Raw genomic sequence first — 25099 nt, 5'->3', positions numbered from 1 at the left:
ATTCTCCTGTCACTCACCACCTCCACTGGGTCCAGAGGGCATCCTAGAACAGAGCTGGCCCTTCGGATCAGCCTGTTCGGTCTCTTCCTGTCCCCGGCAGAGATGCTGCCGCCCCAGCAGACCACACCATAGAAGATAGCAGAAGCCACCACAGAGTCATAGAAGGTCTTCAGGAGTGGGCCCTCCACTCCAAACGACCTGAGTCTCTGCAGCAGGTACAGCCTGCTCTGCCCTTTCCTGTAGAGGGCGTCTGAGTTATGAGTCCAGTCCAGTCTGTTGTTCAGATGAACACCAAGGTACCTGTAGCTGTCCACAGCCTCAATGTCCATACCTTGGATGTTCAGTGGTTGCAGTGGAGGATGCTTGTGCCTGCGGAAGTCTACCACCAGCTCCTTGGTTTTACTGGCGTTGATCTGGAGGTAGTTCAGCTGGCACCAGTCCACAAAGTCTTGAGTCAGTCCTCTGTACTCCTTGTCGTCCCCATCAGTGATGAGGCCGACTATTGCAGAGTCATCAGAGAACTTCTGCAGGAAGCACTGGGTGGAATTGTGGGAGAAGTCTGCAGTGTAGATGGTGAAGAGGAACGGAGCCAGAACCGTTCCCTGTGGGGCCCCCGTACTGTAGACGACCCTGTCCGACACACAGCCCTGAGTTCTCACATACTGTGGTCGGTCGGTGAGGTAGTCCAAAATCCAGGTAGTGAGGTGATGGTCCACTCCAGAGTTCTCCAGCTTGTCCTTCAGAACCGAGGGAAGAATAGTGTTGAAGGCACTGGAGAAATCAAAGAACATGATTCTCACAGTGCTTCCAGCGGTCTCCAGGTGAGCGAGGGAACAATGTAGGAGGTGAATGACGGCATCATCCGCTCCAATGCCAGGCTGGTAGGCAAACTGAAGTGGGTCCAGTGATGAGCTTGTTAGGCGCCGAAGCTGAGCCAGGACCAACCGCTCCAGGGTCTTCATCAGGTGGGATGTCAGAGCCACCGGCCTGTAGCTGTTGAGGTCCTTGGGGCGTGAAGTCTTTGGCACTGGTACAACACAGGAGGTTTTCCAGAGCTGTGGGACTCTTCCCAACCTCAGGCTCAGGTTGAAGAGGCGCTCTACTCTTCATTTGGCTGAAGAAGCTAATTGAAGGCCTGGTAGCATAAATAAGTGGGCTGCTAACAGCAGGTACCTGTCTGGACTTGCCAATACAGGGCAGAGAATCCACAATCATGAAATATCCCCACAACATGGAAGCTCCACTAAAGTTGGATTTATAGTCCCGCAAATGTGTGCATGTACAGACCAGGAGGGGAAAGGGATTTTCAATCACACAAGACGCACTGTCCAAGTGGGCTGGAATAGAGCAGTGAGTAATAGTGAGTTCCCTGGGGACGGGAGCTCAAAAAATACAGCATGTAAAGCACAGATATTGTTTTTAACACCTGGTTTTACTTCAACTCTTTGTATGTTACAACTTTGTTCTTCTTTGCAGCTGGCTGACAACAGAGTTCAGTGCAATCAGACACACAATCCCTGGACAGATGATGCGGTCTCTCTGCACGACCATAAATAACGCATCACAGCAACCAAGCTAGTTACAAGTAGACACGTGAGTCAACCATTGAGCACAGCACAGAAGGACATTAGAAATAACAGTTTACAAAGCACCAGCTCCTGGTTGAGCAGTTCATGAAGATTCGAGGAACAGGCAGACCAAACTCAGCACCACCTGGATTCACTACATGAAAGCCTCTGACTCTTGTAGAACATCTTTGCTGCATATGGATTAGACATCACCAAGTTCCCATTGCGTCTAAAGGTGGTTGAAACAACAGTGGATTAAGGTCCTGTGGGACTTTCAAGTTCCGGATAGAAAAGCAGCCTCTGGCCAACCAAACAGATATAGTTGACAAGGAGCAGAAGACCACAGCTGTGAAAGACGTGGCTATGCCAGCTGACAGTAACATCAGACAGATGGAGCATTAGACATCTGAGAAGTGGCGAGACTGAAGGAACAGCTGTGGCAGATGTAGGAAGTCGTCATCCTAGTGGTAATAGAAGTATTAGGAGGTGGAACATTTCCAGCAGTGAATCTTAACAGCTCACAGTAAAGACATCACTTGATTCCATTAACTGTCTGGGTCTGTGTATTTATGTTGTATTTATGGTGTAGCTGCACACACGCGCTCTCTCTCTCTCTCTCTCTCTCACACACACACACACACACACACACACACACACACACACACACACACACACACACACACACACACACACACACACACACACACACACACAAACACCATTGAAACTTTCATTGTGATGCAATTTTCTTACATTTTTTTCCTTTATTATGTAAAGATTCAGGTTTTCATTAAGTTCTTTTCATAATATGCCACTATTTTGTTTAGCCTAACACTGAGATATGTGTCCAAATCAAAACGTTTAATGTCCAAATGCAGACACTGAGGCTTGACACTCATCTGACATACACATACAACCTGTTTCCATACAGAAATGTTCCACCAAGTATCACATTGTACAGCTTCATTTGAAACACATTGCTGATTTTAAAATTAGTATACTATATAAGCCAGGTTCTTTGGGGGATTGCTTCCTGCTGATGCCAGGTGCCGCTATTTTTGTGATATGCAACATTACTACTGCTCACTGTAGTAAATAAAGCTGTCACCTAGTATCCACTGTGATGACGGTCGTCATCTGTAGGCTTAAGTAATGTTACTTTTATTTTAACTGTCAACTGTCAAAGGTGATATGTCCTTGACTTTAGAATCAACCTTAAATGTTTAAACGTGCCTGGTCTAAGAGTAATCACACGTGACTAGAACTAGAGTAACTGAGGACAAAGAAAGCTGTCACTGGCTAAGCGTGAGAGGGAGCTGCCACACGAGCAGCGTGTTTTCACTGGAGTCTGAGCAGGTTTCTTCTGATGCTGACAGTCCTATCCTGCGGTATCCTCTTCCACCAGAGAAGATGGCTGTTGAAGTGACTTTGTTACGTTTGGCCTCTCCCTCCTTCCCCAACTCCAGTGGCCGCCCTCTCAACCAAACATCGGGGTCCTCATTTACTTCATAGATGGAACCGTCCTCCATCTGGAGATCTGGGGAGGCCCTTGGGTTCGCTTGTTCTGGCTGAGCTGTCAGCAGCTTCCCAGGAAGCTGGGAGGTGGAATGGAGGTGGTACTGCAATAGGAGATGCTTAGGTTTGTCCTGCTTCCATGGAGAAGTTTCTAAGTTCTCCCTATGGTGGCTATTTTCCAGCTTCTGCTCTCCTCTTTCTCCTTCAACATTACCTCCACCTCCTCCTCCCTCTCCATTAGCACTCTCTTTGCTAATGTTGAAGATGGAATCCCGTCGAAGCAAATCAGAGGCCAGGGTGCTGGAGGCTGACACCAGGAAATCTACAGCACCACAGTGAGCATTCAGAGATGTCATCGCTTTACCTGAGGATATAAAAGTTGTGCATCTGCTCACTTTATCTCATTTTACCAGAGTAACACATGAAAGAAGTAAATGTGTTCCAAAAGACAAAAAAAACTAAAACTGAACAAACATTAAGTATACAATAGAACTAAAAAGAGTGTTTTTAAATGCAACCCTGCAGAGAATCATCAACATTTCAGGACCACAGTTTTAGTGGAGTTTGAGTTAAAAGGGGAAGAAGTTTTAAAAAACTTGCACTGAGACCCACAGAGGCAGAGTGTTTCCAAAGCAAAGCATATGCACAGGACTATTTGATATATATATCGCACATCAATAAACTAAAATAGAAAACTAAATAATAAAGTAAATTAATAGGGGAACAAATAGTATAAATTAGGAAGCAAATAGAATTGAAATAGTCGTTTTTTCATAGATTTATATATAAAAAAAATAATGGCTACACTTCTTTTGAGGGAATTAATGTCATTTTTTGTTAAATAGAGCATATCTCCTGTTTCTTTGTTGCTTTCAAGGTTCAGTTTCCAGTTTATTGAGTTAACTTTGTTTTGGTGAGTGCCAGAGCCTTCATGAGTACGTGTGCATTATCAGGCCATCATGCTACATGGATATATTGTATATCACAAGAGATCTTGAGATGTTCAACCAGTAATGAGCACATGCTGTGTGTACATTCAACTTCAGTCACAAAAACATCAGAGAGCAGGAGCGCTGATGCATGTTCTGACCTGTGATCTTCGGGATACCCTCAAGAGTCGGTACAGAGAAAGTGATGATGACGCCCTGGCTAGTCCCCACCCACAACATACCCTGAGAGATCAGTAAGCTGGATACACAAACGTGACCTGGAAAACAAACATTTAACCATTACATTGGTCATAGTCTAACTGTACATGTTTTATTCCTGCCCAGCCCTGACAACACTGTGTGTGTGTGTAGTCTGCCAAAATTTGAACTCGGGCTGAGCTCTGTCACTGAGCAGCTCAGTTCAATTTACAGCGTGGAGATCTTAAGGAAAAAGTGAACAGGAAGGGAAAGTTTCCAGTAAACTGTAAACGTATTGTAGTATGGGATATCACACCCCTGTGTGTCTTGGCTGAAGACATCTCTATTCATGCCTTTAAGGCAGATAACCTGTGATGACACTATGTAACTGAATGTCTGAATGTTAGATAGACAGCATTACATATTGTTCGTAAGAATGGGAGCAAGTTGTATAGAACAGAAATGCATCATTTAATAACAACTTCTGCTAACTTCTGTTCCCTGAAGGAACAAGGTTGCCCTGCCATGCAGTTGGGTTCAATAATAATAATAACTTAGATTTGTATAGTGTCTTTCAAGAAACCCAACTTTGCTTTACACAACAGTAACTAGAGCTTAAAATAGCTATGGGTTGTGGGATTTGTTGAAGAGGCGAGTTTTGAGAAGTTTCCTGAAGGACTCCAGTGTCGTGCCATCGTGAGTCTCATATGGGAGAGAGTTCCAGAGGGTGGGGGCTGCCACACTGAAGGCTCTGTCCCCAAAGGTATTAATAAGGTTGGTGCAAGGGACAGAAAGGAGACCCATTCAACATGACATCTGAACATTCAGGCAGTGACAACAATATTCTAGAAATGCTAAACACAGGTCTAAAAGCAGCTATGCTGTATTCTTGGTATGCCCGTCTGTCTCGGTGACAGTATCGTTTTTGGCCTTGCCTGGTGACAGATAGTTGGTACGGGTGGAGATGTTGATTTCCTGCAGTTGTTGCAAGGTCTCTGTGTGGAACAGATGAATGGAGGATCCTTTGGTGAAGGCCATCCAAACACCTCCACCTGAATGGACCATATGGCTAACATGGAAGTCTGGATCTGAGTGGGCTTCGAAGCTCTGAAACACAGAGAGAAAGGGTTAATCTGTGGCTTATCTGTCAAAAAAAATATGTCAGTTGGTTTCACAAAATGTGTCATATGACTCATTTTGTGGAAAATATTTTTTTAGGAAAACACGGTACATGAATGTTCTGAAGAATATTTTAATTCATGTAAACAATAATCTGCTGGTTGTTCAGTAAATAAAGCTCTTGCCTAGTTGTGACTGTCATCTGTAGTCATCTGTAGTATTCGGGTAAGTGTGTATGCTGAGAATACATATTTACTAGGGGTGGGACTCGATTAAAAAATAATCTAATTAATTAGAGGCTTTGTAATTAATTAATTACGATTAATTGCATTTAATCACACAAGAAACCTCGCCCCAAAGTGCAAATTTTTTTTTTCATTTAAAAGGGTTTTAGCGGGCGACAGAATCAAATAATACACATGGATGTGAGTATTGTAAACTCGAGCTCTTTTCATTTTTTGGGAAAAAAATGAAGCATTTAAACTGCATTTCAATTCAAAACAGAGAAACAAAAATAATATCCCTGGTCAAAATTGGGCAGACCTTTGACAACCATTTGATATTTGATGCTCTACTGTGAATAAAATATGGATTTATGAGAACAAATCATTTCATTCTGTTTTATATACATTTCACAGAGTATCACAGCTTTTTGGGAATCAGAGTTGGAATCCAATCCAGGCAGTATTTTCCTAAATGTGGTTTACTGTTGATGCTGACCCATCAAACACATTTAACACTTACAGTTTTATTCTTCTCTTGTAGAACTGGTAATACTTATTGAGCTTACTTTGGGCCTTGACATAGCCTGTCAGTTCACTGTCTCTCTGAAACAAGCCCTTTTGTCTTATTTGCCTTAAAAAGCAGCTTTGAACAGCAGGTAGGTGGGACTGTTGAGCTGGTCTGATAATTTAGTTTTGCATTTGTGGTGGATTATACATCCAAGAATATAAAAAATGTCTGAAATGCAATAGTTAGAGGACTGAAGCTTGAGCCGTTGGTTCACAGGAATCACTTGTAAAAATGCCAGCCTCATTATTGGGTCATTTTGACATGGATCCACCACTGTAACAGTATACACATCCATTGCAGAGCACAAGGGAAAGTGTAAAGTAAAGTGTAAGTGTAAAAGTGTTCTCAGTGTGCATACTGAACAGTCAATATACCTGCATGCAGAGGCTGTCTCCTTGTATGACAGTGACTTGGTTTTCACAGCTGGCCCACATAGTGTCTTCAAGTGTCAGCAGACAGTAGACCGGCTTGGAGCCAAGAGACACTAGCTTGCATGAATCCACATCCCACAGTCGCTCTGACAGGAAGAATTAGTTGGTGGTTTAGAACCTAATTTGAGCTCTGTGATTTAGCTCCTACTACGCTAGTGCATGACCTCATTAGTCTGACATGCAAACTCGCATCATGTGAGAGTGGTATCTGTGACAGCTCACCTCCAGTTTTTCTGTGGTATATAGCTACTTTGCCATTAGCCAGTCCAGCAAAAAGGAACGACAGTAAATGTTTGAGGCAGAGCACTGGACAGTTGTCAGGGTTTACCAAGGTCAGCAGGCACTGAACAGCTGTGTCCACACTGCTCTGAACATGGATACTGGAAAGACAAGCAGACAGAAAAGTCACATATTACACATGGGGCCAGATTGTTGCTGTTGCTGCTGTAACAAAATAACATAGCTCTACATTAGTCTTTCAAAATCTCATAGTACAATCTGCTCAAAGAGATACATAAGAAAATTGAATGTCATTACCTGATTTCATGCTTTTCATGTAAGTTTTAAGGTTGTCTTTGATTATTTATTTATATATATATATTTTAGAATAATGTATTTTGCAATCAACTTGTTTTCTTAAGCCTTTTTTGTGCAATCCAAATCAAATAACAGCAGAGTACCACATTCTTTCAGTTTATAGCAACATAAAATTACAAAATGGGTTTAGACATCCTTTTTCTGGGGAAAAAAATAATAATGGCATAATCAGCGTAAAAACTGCCTGGTGCAAACCTCGGCATGAATGAGCAACTGTAAACTCCCACAAAAACATAATGTCAGCAGCAAAAATAATTGTTTTTAGCAGCAGTGACAAAAGAGGGTTCATCCTGGCCTTAAAACTGGTCGATGAAGTGAAAGAAAATTGATGATATTAAAAAAAATGGTTCAATATTTTGAGGAATTGTCTTCTTCTTTTTTTTTTCTAAACTTACAATCGTTAGTCAAATATAACAAAACTGTGGTCCAAACAATACTTAATGTTCCGACAGCTATAAAACTAAATAATGTCCTGTGTTGGAAAAGACTGACCTGCCGTCCTGCAGGCCAACACAGATTATGTTTCCTGTCTTGGCTGCCCTTGGGCCTTTCTCAGTCCCCTCCTGGAGCACTGTACTGGGGCACGGCTCCTTCACATACTCCAGGCAAAGGACTGGGGCTCTCAGTGGGAGGGTTTTGACCAAGCGGGCACTGGCTCGGTTCAGAGAGAAAATCTCTACTTGCCCATGGTTGGAGTTGCCACCTCCACCAGCAACCTGAAGACCATGACAGGAGAAAAGTAGCTTTGCTTATCACAAAACAAAACAAAAAAAAAACCAACAGTCAAAGCAATTATGCCATGGATCCGTAATGTACCAATAACAGTGTGTCTCGAAAGCACAGATTTGAACAGCCAAGGTTTTATACATAAGTTCTTACAGCAGGGGGACAAGCTTACCCCAGCAGCAGAGCTAACACCGTGGTAGTGGTTATACAGACATAAAACAGAAACCGCACTGAATAATGCATTCAAACATACAGATCCACATAGGAGCAGGTGAATACTGAATAAAAAAGATGTTTTCTGAACAGTGGAAGCTTAAACTCACCCAAAGGTAACCCTGTGGCAAGGATGTGCTGGCAGTGCAGAAACCAAGCAGTCTGGACTGAGATGGGCTGTGAAGAGCTGCCTCCAGCTGGCCAAACATAGCAGACATGTTTGAAACATTAATAACGTTATAAATCATCTCTAAACAAATAATTAATTAATGAAACAGAACAGATAAACAAATTATTCAAAGGTCAGTTCAGTTATTAAAACAATAATGTGTTAATAAATTAACATATTTAATTAGTGAAATGCTTTCTCATCTCATACAGCTAAAACTACTCAGTATCACTCATATATATATATATATATATATATATATATATATATATATATATATATATATATATATACATATCTTAGCAATCCTTATTCGATTCCTGCCTGGGGCGTCTGTATCCAGTAAGGGTCCTAAGGCTAGACCCCCTATGCTAAGTGAGCCTACCGCAGACATGAGTGAGACAGATAAATACGAAGGCATGCCGGCTCGGATGTTGCCCGGATCAACAAGGTCCGCGTCAGGTGTTGAGGAACCAGGGCACCATGACGACAAGTGGGCTACTGGAACAAGAAGGCATTGGTGGGCAAGAGACGAAAACAGGGCGTTGTTGGAATGCTACTACGCAAGTAACCCTGGCGGAAGGGGCTACATGAATAGGATGAGGGATGTGTTCCAACATTCGAAAGAAGGGACTGCTATCACAACTAGAGATTGACGAGGTACAACATAAATGCTACGGCAAGGAGGAGTCAGGACTCCAGGTCAGGGGGGAGATATCATCACCCCCACCCGAGATTGGGTACATAGCCCCAAGTGCGATAGGAGAAGGATCGTTGAGTGCGAGAGGAACTGACCTGAAAAATAGGATCATGGCCAAGCTTGAAACCTGGATCCCCCGTAGCCGGTTACCAAGATTACGTGAAGTACCCTCAGAAGGTCTGCTAGATGATGTTAATGCAGCACTACGGACGATACCTACAACCACGATTACTGACACTAACAAGCTGATCTACAATACGGCAGCAGTGATCAGTGAGATGCTTGGCTACAAGTTGAACAGCCACAAGGGGCAGTACCCTCCATGGAGAAGGAGGCTAGAGAGCAAGATCAAAGTAGCACGGAGGGAGGTTAGCCAACTAACGGAGTTGCAGAAAGGTGCGGCAAAGAAGGTGCATAAGAAATACATCAAACTGTCCTTACCTGAGGCCTTGGAAACTGCCAAGCAAAGACTCACAGCCTTGGCCAGCCACTTGAGGAGGTACACCAGAGAGATAGAAGGCAGGAGAATAAACCAGCTGTTCTCCACGGAACCAGCAAAGGTGTACTCTCAGTGGCAAGGGAACAATAAGAGAACAACACCACCAAGGCTGGAGACAGAGCAATACTGGAAGAGCATATGGGAGAAGGAAGCAACCCATAACGGCAATGCTCAGTGGCTAGTGGATGTGAGGGCAGACCATAGCAACCTCCCTGAACAGGGTCCAGTAACCATCACAGTGGCAGATATCCAAGAAAGGGTCTCCAGTATGAAGAACTGGACAGCACCAGGGCCCGACATGGTTCACGCCTACTGGCTGAAGAAGCTGACTGCACTCCACGAGCGTCTGGCAGCACAAATGAACCAGCTGCTAGTTAACGAGAGACACCTGGAATGGCTAACCGAAGGTCGAACGGTCCTGATCCCCAAGAAGGGACCGGTCCCATCCAACTATCGACCAATAACCTGCCTCAGTACTACATGGAAGCTCCTGTCAGGCATCATATCGGCTAAGATGAACAGGCACATGGGTCAATACATGAGTGGGGCACAGAAAGGGATTGGCAAGAATACCAGAGGCGCAAAATACCAGCTACTGGTAGACAGAACAATCAGCCGAGACTGCAAGGGGGATGTGGCGTACAACACTAGAGGCCAACTCCAAGCCCATAGCACAAGTCACCATCAAGTGTGGGATCTACCAAGGAGATGCTCTGTCCCCACTGCTGTTCTGCATAGGCCTGAACCCCCTCAGTGAGATCATTAACAAGACTGGCTACGGATACCGACTACGGAATGGAGCAGTTGTCAGCCACCTCCTGTACATGGATGACATCAAGCTGTATGCCAAGAGTGAACGAGACATCGATTCACTGATCCACACTACCAGGCTATACAGCAATGACATTGGAATGTCGTTCAGACTGGAGAAGTGTAGTCGAATGGTAACAAAGAGAGGGAAGGTAGTCAGAACTGAGGGGACTGAACTACCAGAAGGCAACATTGCAGACATAGAGGACAGTTACAAGTACCTGGGGATCCCGCTGGCAAATGGGAACCATGAAGAGGCCGCTAGAAAGGCTGCAACCACCAAGTACCTGCAGAGGGTCAGGCAAGTCCTGAGGAGTCAGCTGAATGGTAAGAACAAGATCCGGGCCATCAACACCTACGCCCTGCCCGTGATCAGGTACCCTGCTGGGGTAATAGGCTGGCCAACGGAGGAGATAGAAGCCACTGACATAAAGACAAGAAAGCTCCTTACCATGCATGGAGGGTTTCACCCCAAGTCCAGCACCCTGAGGCTGTACGCTAAGTGGAAGGAAGGGGGCCGGGGACTGGTGAGTGTCAGCACCACAGTCCAGGATGAGACAACGAACATCCAAGAATACATTAGGAAGATGGCCCCAACTGACCGAGTGCTCAGTGAATACCTCAGGCAGCAGAAACCCAAGAAAGAGGAGGGAGACGAGGAACCATCATGGAAGGACAGGCCCCTGCACGGTATGTACCACCGGCAGATAGAGGAGGTGGCTGATATCCAGAAATCCTACCAGTGGCTGGACAAAGCTGGACTGAAAGACAGCACAGAGGCGCTAATCATGGCAGCACAAGAACAAGCTCTGAGTACAAGATCCATAGAGGCTGGGGTCTATCACACCAGGCAAGACCCCAGGTGCAGGCTGTGTAAAGATGCCCCAGAGACAATCCAGCACATAACAGCAGGGTGCAAGATGCTAGCAGGCAAGGCATACATGGAACGCCATAACCAAGTGGTTGGCATAGTGTACAGAAACATCTATGCTGAGTATAACCTGGAAGTCCCAAGGTCAAAATGAGAGATGCCCCCAAGGGTGGTGGAGAATGACCGAGCTAAGATCCTGTGGGACTTCCAGATACTGACGGACAAAATGGTGGTGGCTAACCAACCGTGGTGGTGGTAGACAAACATAAGAAGACGGCCGTAGTGATCGATGTAGCGGTTCCGAATGACAGCAATATCAGGAAGAAAGAACACGAGAAGCTGGAGAAATACCAAGGGCTCAGAGAAGCGCTCGAGAGGATGTGGAGGGTGAAGGTGACGGTGGTCCCCGTGGTAATCGGAGCACTAGGTGCGGTGACTCCCAAGCTAGGCGAGTGGCCATAGTATATACAGTATTCTGGAGAAGGTGTCAAATGTTACTGTGTGTGTGTGTGTGTGTGTGTGTGTGTGTGTGTGTGTGTGTGTGTGTGTGTGTGTGTGTGTGTGTGTGTGTGTGTGTGTAGATTTTTTAAAATTATTACTCAAGTATAAAAACAATAATAAACACAGCTTCAATGTTTTGGTTCTGTAACCTTTATTCTATCATTACTTTATTAGAGATTAGGTGTAAGAGTTGTTTAGTGTGAATAATTAAATAATAGTTTAATACAACATCATATTGTGCCTTGTACTTAGATAGACAGCAAGTAGAGAGTGATAGATGAGATGAGGAGATGGAAGGAGGAAGAGAGGCAAAGAGTGAGTGTGACAAAGTGGGTGAGAAGACCATTTGTCTATATTCTTAGTTAACATTCTTGTTTTGATTTAACCATATTTCACATGTAATCTGCAATAGGCAAACATCTACTATCCCGGGTTTGTTTATGTTTTGCACTTTTACAGATTATATAATATAACATCTTGGTTTAAATCAATTCCTACAAATTTGTTAAGTTAACATGTTCTATATTTCAACTGTTAATTTGTATTGTTTAGAACTTTCCTTACGTACCTGTCTTCTAGAAACAAAAGGAGGAAATGTAGTTTTACTTCCTGCTTTATACCTTCTGAGTTCATCTGAGGTCACAGGAAGAGACCAAGTGCAGAAGGGGAAGAACTCTTATAATTTAATAAAGTTGATTTTAGAGGGTTTATAAAGAAATAGATTTATTGTTGTGATATGTATTGATTACACCACAGAGTTTGTTGCCAGTAAGGAGGAGTAGTAGAGGTTTGAATATAATAATGTTCATCTTACCTACTTACTGAATGGAATAGTCCAGAGGAGAAATTGTTTGGTTAAGTGGACTATTTAAGCAGAAGAACTCAGGTGTTTCGGGAAGAAAGGTTCAGGTCAGTGTAGCTGTGTGCAGTTTGACCTTAATTTCCGTTGATTTAAGTTCAGTTATGTTTATTTGAACTGAGTTAATTTGGAGTTGAGTTTATTTGTTTCTTTGTAAATATTTTTTGGGTCACAAAATACCATACCATACCATACCATACCACCTTTATTTATGAAGCACTTTAACATAAAAACCAGAGTTCACAAAGTGCTGTACATGCTAATAGCATAAGTAAAGAAAATTAAAATGAGATAAGATAAAATAAATAACTAAAAAACTAAAATAAATTGAAACATGTTAAAACAAATTGAGTCAACCCCTCTAATCAATGCCAAAGGCTTCAGCGAATAAATATGTTTTAAGAAGACTTTTAAATTCAGAGAGAGAAGAGGCCTGCCTAAGATGCAAGGGTAGATCATTCCACAACTTTGGAGCAACTACAGCAAAAGCACGATCACCTTTAAATTTATACTTAGTTTTCGGTACCTTAAGGAGCTGCTGATTGGCGGACCTAAGGGAACGGGCAGGTGTATATGGTTGTAGTAGCTCCGAGAGGTAGGGTGGGGGGGGGCAGGCCATTAAGAGATTTAAAAGCAAATAAGAGAATTTTAAAAACAATCCTAGAATGTACATGTAGCCAGTGGAGTGAAATTAAAATTGGGGTAATGTGCTCAAACTTTTTTGTTCCAGTTAAAAGACGTGCTGCAGCATTTTGCACAACCTGCAGGCCTAATGGACGCATCACTAACCCCAAAATAAAGTGCGTTACAATAATCCAGCCTAGAAGTAACAAAGGCATGGATTACTGTCTGAAAATGCTGTTTCGATAAGATAGGCTTTATTTTGGCTAATTCCCTCAAATGAAAAAAGCTACATCTTACAACAGCTCTGACCTGGCTTTCAAGTTTAAGATTTGCCTCTATTTTAACTCCCAGATTAGTGATGACTGGTTTAACATACTGTGCCAGTGAACCAAGATCTATAATAGTGGCCTCAGAAGCGCCACCAAAAACCATCACTTCTGTTTTCTGTTCATTAAAATGTAAAAAGTTCAAAGCCATCCAGGCCCTTATTTCATCAAGGCATCTGAGCAGCAGGTCTACTGAGAAGCCATTTATCTTTTTAAGTGGGAAATAAATCTGGGAGTCATCGGCGTAGCAGTGGAAAGAAATCCCATGTTTCCTGAAAATAGACCCAAGGGGTAGGAGATATAGAGAGAAAAGAAGCGGGCCTAAAACTGAACCCTGTGGGACCCCACATTGAAGAGAAGCAGCAGAGGATACAAACTCCCCTAGTTTCACAGAGAAAGTTCGCTCTGCCAAATAGGATCTGAGCTACTGCAGTGCGGTACTCCGCATACCCACCAACTGCTCTAAACGGGAAATTAAAATATTATCATCCACTATATCAAAAGCAGCAGTTAAATCTAACAGCACAATGATAACACAGTCACCTGAGTCATTTGCCAAAAACACATCATTAAAAACTCTTAAAAGGGCAGATTCGGTACTATGTAAAGCTTTAAAACCAGATTGGAAAACTTCTAAAATACCCTGTTCTTCTAGGAAGGACATTAATTGCTTGTAAACTACCTTTTCAAAATGGTGAATAAATCACTTGCTACACTGGACAGCATCAGTCTCCTGCACTTCTTTGACCGCTTAAGTCAAGTTCTACCACAGTGAGTCTATTAGGGTACCTGGGTCATTGACCCAGTGTTTTCAGTTCTTATTTTGTTTTATTACTGTGAAGGTTTTGGTTTCTGTTTTGCATTTTGCATTTCTCTTTTCCCCAGTTCTTCTGTGTGTGATTTTGTAGTTCCTAAGTTTAATCCCATACTCCCTCTGTTCTGTGTCCAGTCGGTCTGCCCTCATCTCACGTCTCTGCTCACTCTGTTGAAGTGTCTGCTTGTGAGTCTGTGTCTGTGAGTTCAGTCTGTGTTCCCCGTTTTACTTTGAAGGTCCATGTCTTATGTTAATGTGTCTAGTTTTGCTTCCTTTGTCTCGTTAGCCCTGATTTGTCCCAGCTGTGTTTCTCTGCTGTTTCCCTTTCTCTGATTGCGTCCTCTGTATATTTAAGTCCTGTGTCTTCCCTTGTCTGTGTCGTGATCTTCATCATCCCGTGCTGTGTGATCCATCCATCCATCCATCCATCCATCCATCTATCTTTCTTTCTCATTTAGTAATAATTGTTTGTTTCGAGTCCATCATTTCTCCTAGCCTGCCTGCACACAGCCTTCACTTGACAGAGTCGTAGGCAGAGCCTGCTTTATTTCCTACAGTTTTTTTTTATCTGTTGCCCTACGGTTCCAAGTGCTATCACCAATCTGTGCATTTTATTATCTCATAACACTTGTTTAATCAGCTACAATCTCTCCTATGGACTCTTTAATGTCTACAGTCTCAGATCAACACAGCCGTGCCCTCCAGCACTATCAGCAGCAGGAGCAGCAGCAACCCCTCAACAGCAACATTGCACCTATCAGGTAAAACATAAACTATGTTTGCTTTGCATTGTCCCCACCTAATGACAGTGATAGTGTATGATGCGCTTCCACATTAGATTCTTGATGAATGTGTGTTGTTTTTATTCAGCCTGGTTCTACAGGGAGTGCAGAATTATTAGGCAAATGAGTATTTTGTCCACATCATCCTCTTCATGCATGTTGTCTTACTCCAAGCTGTATAGGCTCGAAAGCCTACTACCAATTAAGCATATTAGGTGATGTGCATCTCTGTAATGAGAAGGGGTGTGGTCTAATGACATCAACACCCTATATCAGGTGTGCATAATTATTAGGCAACTTCCTTTCCTTTGGCAAAATGGGTCAAAAGAAGGACTTGACAGGCTCAGAAAAGTCAAAAATAGTGAGATATCTTGCAGAGGGATGCAGCAGTCTCAAAATTGCAAAGCTTCTGAAGCGTGATCATCGAACAATCAAGCGTTTCATTCAAAATAGTCAACAGGGTCGCAAGAAGCGTGTGGAAAAACCAAGGCGCAAAATAACTGCCCATGAACTGAGAAAAGTCAAGCGTGCAGCTGCCAAGATGCCACTTGCCACCAGTTTGGCCATATTTCAGAGCTGCAACATCACTGGAGTGCCCAAAAGCACAAGGTGTGCAATACTCAGAGACATGGCCAAGGTAAGAAAGGCTGAAAGACGACCACCACTGAACAGGACACACAAGCTGAAACGTCAAGACTGGGCCAAGAAATATCTCAAGACTGATTTTTCTAAGGTTTTATGGACTGATGAAATGAGAGTGAGCCTTAATGGGCCAGATGGATGGGCCCGTGGCTGGATTGGTAAAGGGCAGAGAGCTCCAGTCCGACTCAGACGCCAGCAAGGTGGAGGTGGAGTACTGGTTTGGGCTGGTATCATCAAAGATGAGCTTGTGGGGCCTTTTCGGGTTGAGGATGGAGTCAAGCTCAACTCCCAGTCCTACTACCAGTTTCTGGAAGACACCTTCTTCAAGCAGTGGTACAGGAAGAAGTCTGCATCCTTCAAGAAAAACATGATTTTCATGCAGGACAATGCTCCATCACACGCGTCCAAGTACTCCACAGCGTGGCTGGCAAGAAAGGGTATAAAAGAAGAAAAACTAATGACATGGCCACCTTGTTCACCTGATCTGAACCCCATTGAAAACCTGTGGTCCATCATCAAATGTGAGATTTACAAGGAAGGAAAACAGTACACCTCTCTGAACAGTGTCTGGGAGGCTGTGGTTGCTGCTGCACGCAATGTTGATGGTGAACAGATCAAAACACTGACAGAATCCATGGATGGCAGGCTTTTGAGTATCCTTGCAAAGAAAGGTGGCTATATTGGTCGCTGATTTGTTTTTGTTTTGTTTTTGAATCTCAGAAATGTATATTGGTGAATGTGGAGATGTTATATTGGTGTCACTGGTAAAAATAAATAATTGAAATGGGTATATATTTGTTTTTTGTTAAGTTGCCTAATAATTATGCACAGTAATAGTCACCTGCACACACAGATATCCCCCTAAAATAGCTAAAACTAAAAACAAACTAAAAACTACTTCCAAAAACATTCAGCTTTGATATTAATGAGTTTTTTGGGTTCATTGAGAACATGGTTGTTGTTCAATAATAAAATTATTCCTCAAAAATACAACTTGCCTAATAATTCTGCACTCCCTGCATGTGCCCCTTTTTAACTTTGAGCACCCACCCCTTCAAACATCTCTGCACGGCCCTGGTCCACACATAGCAACAAACCATTGATGAGTAGTTTGTTGCTATGTGTCTTTTGGACTGCGGTTACCCACTTGTAAGAAGGCCAGTGAAAATACTACATGGGAGGAAACTGTTCAGGCTATGAGGAATGTGTGGACATGCAGCAACGCAGGGGAAGAGCTGGTGAAGCTGAAAGCAGGAGGTCAGGATAGTCCAGCTGAGATTGAGTCACCACAAATTTCCTTCATTTAATTAAAGACTAATCAAACACAGACTCTAAGTGAAACATTTTTGGACAACTGTATTTGTCATCAGCAACAGCTCTCTCACCTTCAGAGTGTGTGTTCTGGAGGAGAAAACCGAAAGTTTACAGGTAAGCAGTGGGCAGCTTAACAGAGCTTTCGTCTTCCCATCTTCTTCAGCACATTCCCAACCTGATGTGTTTTCCTTTCCTGACCAAACAACAGACACGCACGCACACACAAACATTAAAGACAAAAACTAACAACTTTCTTAAACTGTCAAAATGCAGACTTTGCTGTATGATGATGATGATGATGATGATAATGATGATGATAATAATAATAATAATAATAATAATAATAATAATAATAATGATGGATTGCATTTATATAGCGCTCATAGATCCTCAAAGCACTTTACAATTCCACTATTCATTCACTCTCACATTCACACACTGGTGGAGGCAGCTACAGTTGTAGCCACAGCTGCCCTGGGGCAGACTGACAGAAGTGAGGCTGCCATATCGCACCATCAGCCCCTCTGGCCAACACCAGTAGGCGGTAGATGAAGTGTCTTGCCCAAGGACCCAATGACCGAGACAGACAACGCTGGGGATCGAATCGGCAACCTTATGGTTACAAGATGAGCTTCCCAACCCCCTGAACCACGGTTGCATGTATGTAGTAACTTTAAAGTTGAAGACAAATACAACTTATGATTAAAATTAAATGTAAAATTAATTTGATGATTTATTGGTGAATTAATGTCAAACTCATGTCTCAGCATGAATAGGCTGCAAATTTCAATTTAACCTAAAATTGGCTTTTATTGTTTTACAGCATTTATCAGCACTGCTAACTGGTTGGTAGTTTTTAGGTGAAGCACAAATCTAAAAAGATTGTGAATCTGAGTGCTCAGAGTATCAAAATGCTATGCACGCAGCAGTCCATTTCCACACTCCACACACACAATTAAACTTACTCTGGGCTATCTTGGCGAGGTGAAGACGGTTCACCCAGGAGATCTTACTGAAGGGGTTGGGAGTGTTGAAGACCACCATGATGCTCACTGGACGACCAGACCTGTCAGGCATAGAAGATATGACCACATAATATTCAAACACTTTCACACACCTCTGCCTGGTAAAACCTCACTGCCCCTTCTCTAAGTCTGCTTTGGATATGGACCTCTTGACACTTACTTGTCAGGTTTGCCTGGAACAGATAGGCGTAGGCGACACTTGTTGGCGTTCTGGATCTCCTCCTCCTTTAGACGGATGAGCCTCTGCAGAGCCAGACACCAGTCCTGAGACACTGTGGTATTCAGATTCTGGCAGGGAGATTAAAAAAAGGGGGGAAATAAAGGATGGACCTCACTTGCTTGGGGTGGGGTTGTGTTTTGTTTTGTTTTTATTTATAAACAAATACAGCAGAGGTGTGGTCGCTTGCTCAACTGCAGGTGCTGCAGTGAACTCAAGGGTCGGTCCCAGGGAGGTTGGAGAGACGGGTGGAGATAATTTATCTAACAAGGTTTTTCCCTTTTTATAATAAGATCAGAGACAAGAGGAGAGGAAGAGTGTACCGAACTGGGAAGAGTTATATAAATGCAAAATCAATAAGAACCCCTAACACAACCGCAACAACAGTGTGTTGGGTTGCAGTCTTTTACATACACATTCAGAGTTTTAATCAATAATGTGCTTAGACATACTGCTGCTCACTGATGATCACCTTTTCTTAACCTACAATTCTTTCATATAATTTTATGGTCATTAAAAGCTGTTGAGCCATATCATTTTCTCAATACTACTGTAGGGTCCTACAGTATATAGCACCTTGATGTGAATTTTGTAAAACGTGAATTGAATTGAAAGTGAGAGCTTTAATCATCTACCTACTACTCTGCACATCACCCATGTTCTTAAAAATCTGTCCTGTACTATTCTTCTTCATATGTATGCCTGGTTTGAGATAGTAGGCATTAATGCAGTTATAGCTGTCTGTCCAAAACAGCTTGCTATTATGATATATTTATATTTAACTGGTTAAACAAAACAATTATTATTAATCAAGAGGACAATGAAGTATTACAGTTTTTCTTGATTGCTTAATCACTATAACCAATCTTGTGAACCCAAATTTCAAAACCATAATGCCACTTTCCAAAAAGCACACCCATTACCCTGAGCTATAAACACTATGCCCCTGCTTTACCACATGAGTCAGATGTGGTGAACTGTTACTGCAAAACTCTACACACAAATCCCTACATTTGTCAGTGCTGACACCATGTGGTCACTTAGAAAGCACTAGCAGTCAATAATGCTAACTCACATCAGCACAGTTTTAGCTCAATTAGCACACAATTAACGAAGTGGAAACACTAAAAGTCAAAATGTATCACACACCAATCAGAAACTTTGATAGATAGACAAAAGCGGCAAAGTCAGCTCATTCAGGTTTGAAACAATGGATCCAAAGACATTTCAAGGAGGAGGAGGAGAAGGAGGTCTAGGACACCAGGGAGGAGGAGGTGGAGGAACATAATTGGCCATTGGGCTATTGTAAATGCCCCCTGGTCAGCGTGGAGGGAATGTTGCTCCCTGTGCCGGCATCAGCCAACGAGGGGTACACCACTGCCATGCCATTCTAGGACCCTATAAATAAGGGGACCATATTTTGATTTCCAAAAGGAGGACACTTGGCCCAGTCATGAAAAACTTTATTTACAGTTTTTCTGAATTGCTAAAACACTAAACCCCATTGTAAAAACTAAATTGTCAACTATGAAAACTCTTTCATCAAATCAATCTCACAGTTGCCAAAATCTTAAACACTATTTATGTGGTTAGGAGACCGTTGGCAAATCTGAATCTCCCGTTTACCAAAACTCTCTAAACACATTCTCAAACACAAAACACATTTAGCAGTGTGGTGCACTTGTATCCAGAATGGTGCACACAGGCAACAGAAGTTAAACACAACTAACACACTGTTTTCATCATTAACTCTCTACCACTCAAAATGGAAAACACATGTTGCAACCTCTTCTTTTGTTTTTTGCTAGATTGAATACAGCTTCATCCACGAAGATGTATTCATGAGGCCTAACCATTGAGTCAAGTACACAACAAACTAATTTTAGTTCTGTAAATGAATAGTATGATGTATACATGTGCTGTGTATACAAGTATACTTATAACTAAATTGTTTTTTGTTTAGAATTGAAGGATGGCCACATGAGGGTGGAAGGACATGAATGCGCTCACAACACCAGGATACACTTATTGTGGATATGGTAAATCAGAATAATGGAATTCGACTGCATGGAACACAGCAGTGGATTATAGAAAACAACATACATGTTGAATCTAGCAAAAAGGAGAAGAAAAGGTCGCAATGTCATAGGTCAACGTACCATTATTGAACTGCCTGGCCAGCGTGGTGGAAATGTAACTGTGCTGCCATCAGCAGCTATGGGGTTCTCCGCTGTCATGTTACTGTTGGGCCATACAACACCGAACTTCTAGCAACATTCCTGGATGGTACAGGATGCTTTGCTTGAGCAGAGACATCGCGAGCAGGCAGAGCATCCCATATCATTTGGGACAATGTGAGCTTTCACCGAGGTCCAAAAATATGCAACTGGTTTCACAATGAGCAGCATTTTATCAATGTGTTTCTTCCACCATACTCTCCCTTTTGAACCCTGTCAAGGAGTTTTTCTTAGCATGGAGATGGAAAGTATACGACCGAAATTCTTAAACACAGGAAAATCTACTTCAAGCAGATTAAATTATCTGAATATGCTGTAAAAAAATTTTTTTTTATGTATATGTAACTTTTTTTATTGCAGTTCTTTTTTCTTTTTTTTTGTTAAAATGTGAGTACAAGTATAAATGAATGAATAAATACACATTCTTTTCCCGCTTTCTCACAGTGTTTTGTATTTATTTCTGTAGTGTGTAATAGTTGCTAAGTTGTGTTTGCACGTTGGCTGGTTTTGTGTGGTTTTTGACAGTAGTGCTTGATTTTGAGAAAAGTTTAAATAGTTTGGGGTCAAATGTTTGGTTTTGCAAGACAAATCAAAGGTTTTGTGTGTGTAGTTTGAATTTTACAGTTTGTGTTTAGTGTTTTGAGACAAAGAGATGAGATTTTAGGAAATGTGTTTTAGCAATTCAGAAAAACTGTATTCTGGTACTTAAAGAAAACGTTAACATATTTAAATGATGCCTTCTATGTGCGGTTAATGAATGGTGAAATAAAAAATATCACATAGGCTTTTACAAGTCAAGTGCAAAAAAAGAGGATGGTTGGTCACCCTACTATAACACTATGCTTCTCCTTGCTTTTCTTGGTGGTCTGAGACAACATATGTTCCAGTGGGACTGAGGGGAACCAGCAGCCAGAGCAGCCTCACTACGTTCTTGTTGTCAGCTTCCATCACGCTGCTCTGGTTCGAGACTGGTTTACCAATAACCCAAGGTTTTCTAACATCTTTCTGCCTGAATACTCTCCCTTTCTAATCACGAGGAGTTATTTTCGGCATGGCAGTGGAAAGTGTATGACAGAGAACCGTATGCCCGTGTATATACATTGGTTGCGTCTTTTGTGTTCATCATGTGAAAAGGTTTTTGAGGGTAAGAACCAAAAGCAACGTAACTTGTTTTACATTTATTGCACCAGTGTGTACAACTATGTTGTCGTGTGTGTGTTTTTGAGGTCTTGTGTGTGATGTCTGTGGGCAAAGTTTGGTTTTTCAGCAAGAGTGAATGATTTTGAGTGTAGAGCTTCATTTTGACCTGACAATACGATGTTTGGGAAATTGGGTGAGACATTATGGATTTGTGCTTACTGTTTTGGGGATACAAGGCATAGTTTCAAGAAATGTGTTTAAGCAATCGAGAAAATCTGTAAGCAATCGAGGAAAACTGTAAAATGAAATCAGAACAAATCTCTTTTACAAAGTGCTAACACTTGCCAAATATGACACCAAAACTAAAAGGTGTGATTTTACATAGTGTGACAGTGTTTCCATAAAATTTAAGAGTGAAATTTCAGAAGGAACACATCAATATATCTGTCGATTTATCGATGGAACAGCAGAAAAGCTGTGATCAACCAATCTCTATATCTCACATGCTTTCAGAACACTTTTAGGAAGACATACCTGCTGCATAAAGCAGCAGGTTTCAGGCCCCTCTTCTGTGGAACCAGCTTCCAGTTTGGATTCGGGAGACAGACACTATCTCTACTTTCAAGATTAGGCTTAAAACTTTCCTTTTTCCTAAAGCATATAGTTAGGGCTGGACCAGGTGACCCTGAATCCTCCCTTAGTTATGCTGCAATAGACGTAGGCTGCTGGGGGACTACCCTGATTCATTGAGTTTTTCCTTTTCAGTCACCTTTCTCACTCTCTATGTGTTAATAGACCTCTCTGCATTGAATCACACTTGTTATTAACCCTTTAAGACCTACCATAGAACCAAGTCCGCCAGAGCTTATATTATATTTTTACATGCTGTGGAGCCATTTTTGGGAGCATTTCAAGTTGCTATACATCAATACAAACATTATAGCCCAGATTTTAATAATATGTATTCATTAAGTGCATAGTAATTACATAAATTGCAAAAAAGTGCAATAAACTACAAAAAAATTTAAAATCGTTTTTGATTTTTTAACATATATTTGTAGTTAGAGAAATTTAAGAGGCTTATCCCTCAAAACTGTAAATACAAAAAAGTTGCACAAAATAGTTTCCCACCACAGGAAATGTATTTTGAGTGTCTTCATAGTTTTATTTTTGAAATACACCAATTTTTATACACTGCAGGAAAAACAAAAATAAATATTATACTGCAAATTTGCAAAAAAGCAGCATATGCATCAAAATAAACTATTTCCAGCAGTGCAATATGAGTCCTAAGCATCCCAGAAAAGACACAGAAAGTCATAAAGTCAAAGATAACTTTTAAAAAGAGCAGTATAGGCCCTGAGGCCCTGATCGCAAAAAAGACTACATTTCCGCGAAAATGACGTCACTTCCGGTTTCGGGCAGGTAATGGCGGAAATGCAAAAGTTTGCGCTGACGTCTATTCCAACGTAGGAAGTGTTATGGACAGCTGATCGGATCGGTAAAGCGTGTTTCTGGAATATTATGTTTTTGTTCCTGCAAGCGCTTTTTATGCAGTTTTTGCAAAGCTTTATGTGGAAGGAAACCGTGACCTAGGACAAGCTGATGGCATAAGATGTAAGTACAACTCCTCCGGTTTCATATGCAAAAAAAATTTTTGCGCTAGCTTACGTGGTTGCAGTGCTACTGGGATTTAAAAATAGTTACGCATAACAGAGCGTTCCCGCTCCAATCGGCTCTAAAGGGTTAATCTCTGTCTCTCTTCCACACCATGTCTTTATCCTGTCTTCCTTCTCTCACCCCAACCGGTCGCAGCAGATGGCCCCGCCCCACCCTCAGCCTGGTTCTGCCGGAGGTTTCTTACTGTTAAAAGGGAGTTTTTCTTTCCCACTGTTGCCAAAGTGCTTGCTCATAGGGGGTCATTTGATTGTTGGGTTTTTTCTGTATGTATTATTGTAGGGTCTACCTTATAATATAAAGCGCCTTGAGGTGACTGTTGTTGTGATTTGGCGCTATATAAATAAAACTGAATTGAACTGAATTGAATTGAATTCATAAAGCAAAGTGAAAATAATAATAAATATTGTTACCTGGTAGATTCCGTGGAGCGTGCCAACCAACAGTGAGACCTCCTCCACTACAGCCAGGTCATGCTGCAGCTCTTCCAATTCCTGATACAATCTTGGAGGGCCAAGCAATACTTTACCTGAAACACATACGTGGTCACATTTAGCATCTATGACAGCTTTGTACCAGGCATCTTCAGTATCAGAGGGGACCTCTGGTGGGTGCTTGGGGAAGTCCCCCTCCAATGCCAAAGATTCCCAAGCCACTGCAGAGCACCACCCCGAGGGAGGCCAGAACATCTAGCCACACGCCCCAGAACCAACAAGCACATGCATCGTAGTCTAAGGAGCTTGGAAAGAAAAGCGTCTGGACTTCTTTAGGCTGCTTGAAGACGTTTCACCTCTCATCCGAGAAGCTTCTTCAGTTCTAGGGTCAAATGGTGGAGAGTCCCAGATTTAAACCCCATGGGGGTATCCCCCAAGGAGGGAAAAAGGACCCCCTGATGATCCTCTACCTAATCACATGAGCCAAGGTGTGAAAATGGGTGTGGCTCATGAAAGTTATGCAGTTTAATGTCTCATTGCACTCTGAAATGAAAGCATAGTACAAATACGCAATTGGAGTAAAAGAAATCATGGAATCAATTTATAGACCAAAATGTATTCTAAACTTTTGACTCATCAAAGTAGCACCTGATATAACAGCTGAACACAGCCGTGGCTTCTTTCTACAATAGAAATCAAATATTCTCCCATATCTGTAGCAGAAGTTCCCATAAATGTGGACCTTGTAGGTTGCTTTGCTTCATTCTTCTGTCCAGTTCATCCCAAACCAGCTTGATGGGGTTTAAGTCTGGACACTCCGTGTTTTCAAGCTCACCACCTTGTTCTTTGTTCCTGAGGTAGTTCTGGCACAGCTTGGATCTATGTTTTGGGTCTTTATGTTGCTGTAGGATGAACCCCTGACCAACTAAGCTCATACCAGAGGGTACTGCATGGTGCTGCAGAATGCTGTGGTAGTTGTTTGGGTTCAGGGTGCCTCTCACTCTGGTAGTGTATATATTGCTTTGCACTCAGAGCGCATATAAATTTCGATTTTCCATTTTATATAAGAACATTAGCAGTGCAGTGAAATAATTGTTTTATGCGTTCATGTTCAGAAATAAAAGTCAGCAATAATCATAGAACACAAGCATCACTTTCTGTGTGATTGTTCAGTGTGCACAGCCTGTGTTTATATTTTCTGCAAACATATATTCAATTAGTGCTGTCAGCGTTAATCTTGTTAAAATGACATTAACACCATAGCACCATAACACGGACAGCACTAATATATTCATATCAGTATTCTATAGAAAGGCACACTGTTGTGATTCTGTCATAATTATGACTCCTGGCTCAAGACCTTTACACAG

The 25099-nt window shown here is 42.1% G+C and overlaps 1 protein-coding gene across 4 annotated transcripts in view; it reads right to left on the bottom strand.

Moving 5' to 3' along the window:
* Positions 1-2301: 2301 nt before the first annotated feature.
* arhgef10lb (Rho guanine nucleotide exchange factor (GEF) 10-like b) overlaps positions 2302-25099 on the bottom strand; it is a 39237-nt gene continuing 16439 nt past the window's right edge. For all 4 annotated transcript variants that reach the window (XM_026154246.1, XM_026154249.1, XM_026154247.1 and 1 more), the window contains 11 exons: positions 23709-23824; positions 18185-18312; positions 17965-18065; positions 17071-17192; positions 8199-8285; positions 7642-7865; positions 6775-6932; positions 6496-6638; positions 5146-5317; positions 4174-4290; positions 2302-3447 (listed from right to left, as the gene is read on the bottom strand). In XM_026154246.1, the coding sequence (XP_026010031.1) occupies positions 2861-3447; positions 4174-4290; positions 5146-5317; positions 6496-6638; positions 6775-6932; positions 7642-7865; positions 8199-8285; positions 17071-17192; positions 17965-18065; positions 18185-18312; positions 23709-23824 (1955 nt within the window). In that variant the 3' untranslated portion in view covers positions 2302-2860. The remainder of the gene's footprint in view (positions 3448-4173; positions 4291-5145; positions 5318-6495; positions 6639-6774; positions 6933-7641; positions 7866-8198; positions 8286-17070; positions 17193-17964; positions 18066-18184; positions 18313-23708; positions 23825-25099) is intronic.

The sequence above is a fragment of the Astatotilapia calliptera genome, chromosome 20 (genome assembly GCF_900246225.1).
Source record: "Astatotilapia calliptera chromosome 20, fAstCal1.2, whole genome shotgun sequence".
Taxonomy (NCBI): domain Eukaryota; kingdom Metazoa; phylum Chordata; class Actinopteri; order Cichliformes; family Cichlidae; genus Astatotilapia; species Astatotilapia calliptera.
The sequence above is the reverse complement of the archived record's forward strand: the minus strand, read 5'-3'. Positions and strand labels throughout refer to the sequence as shown.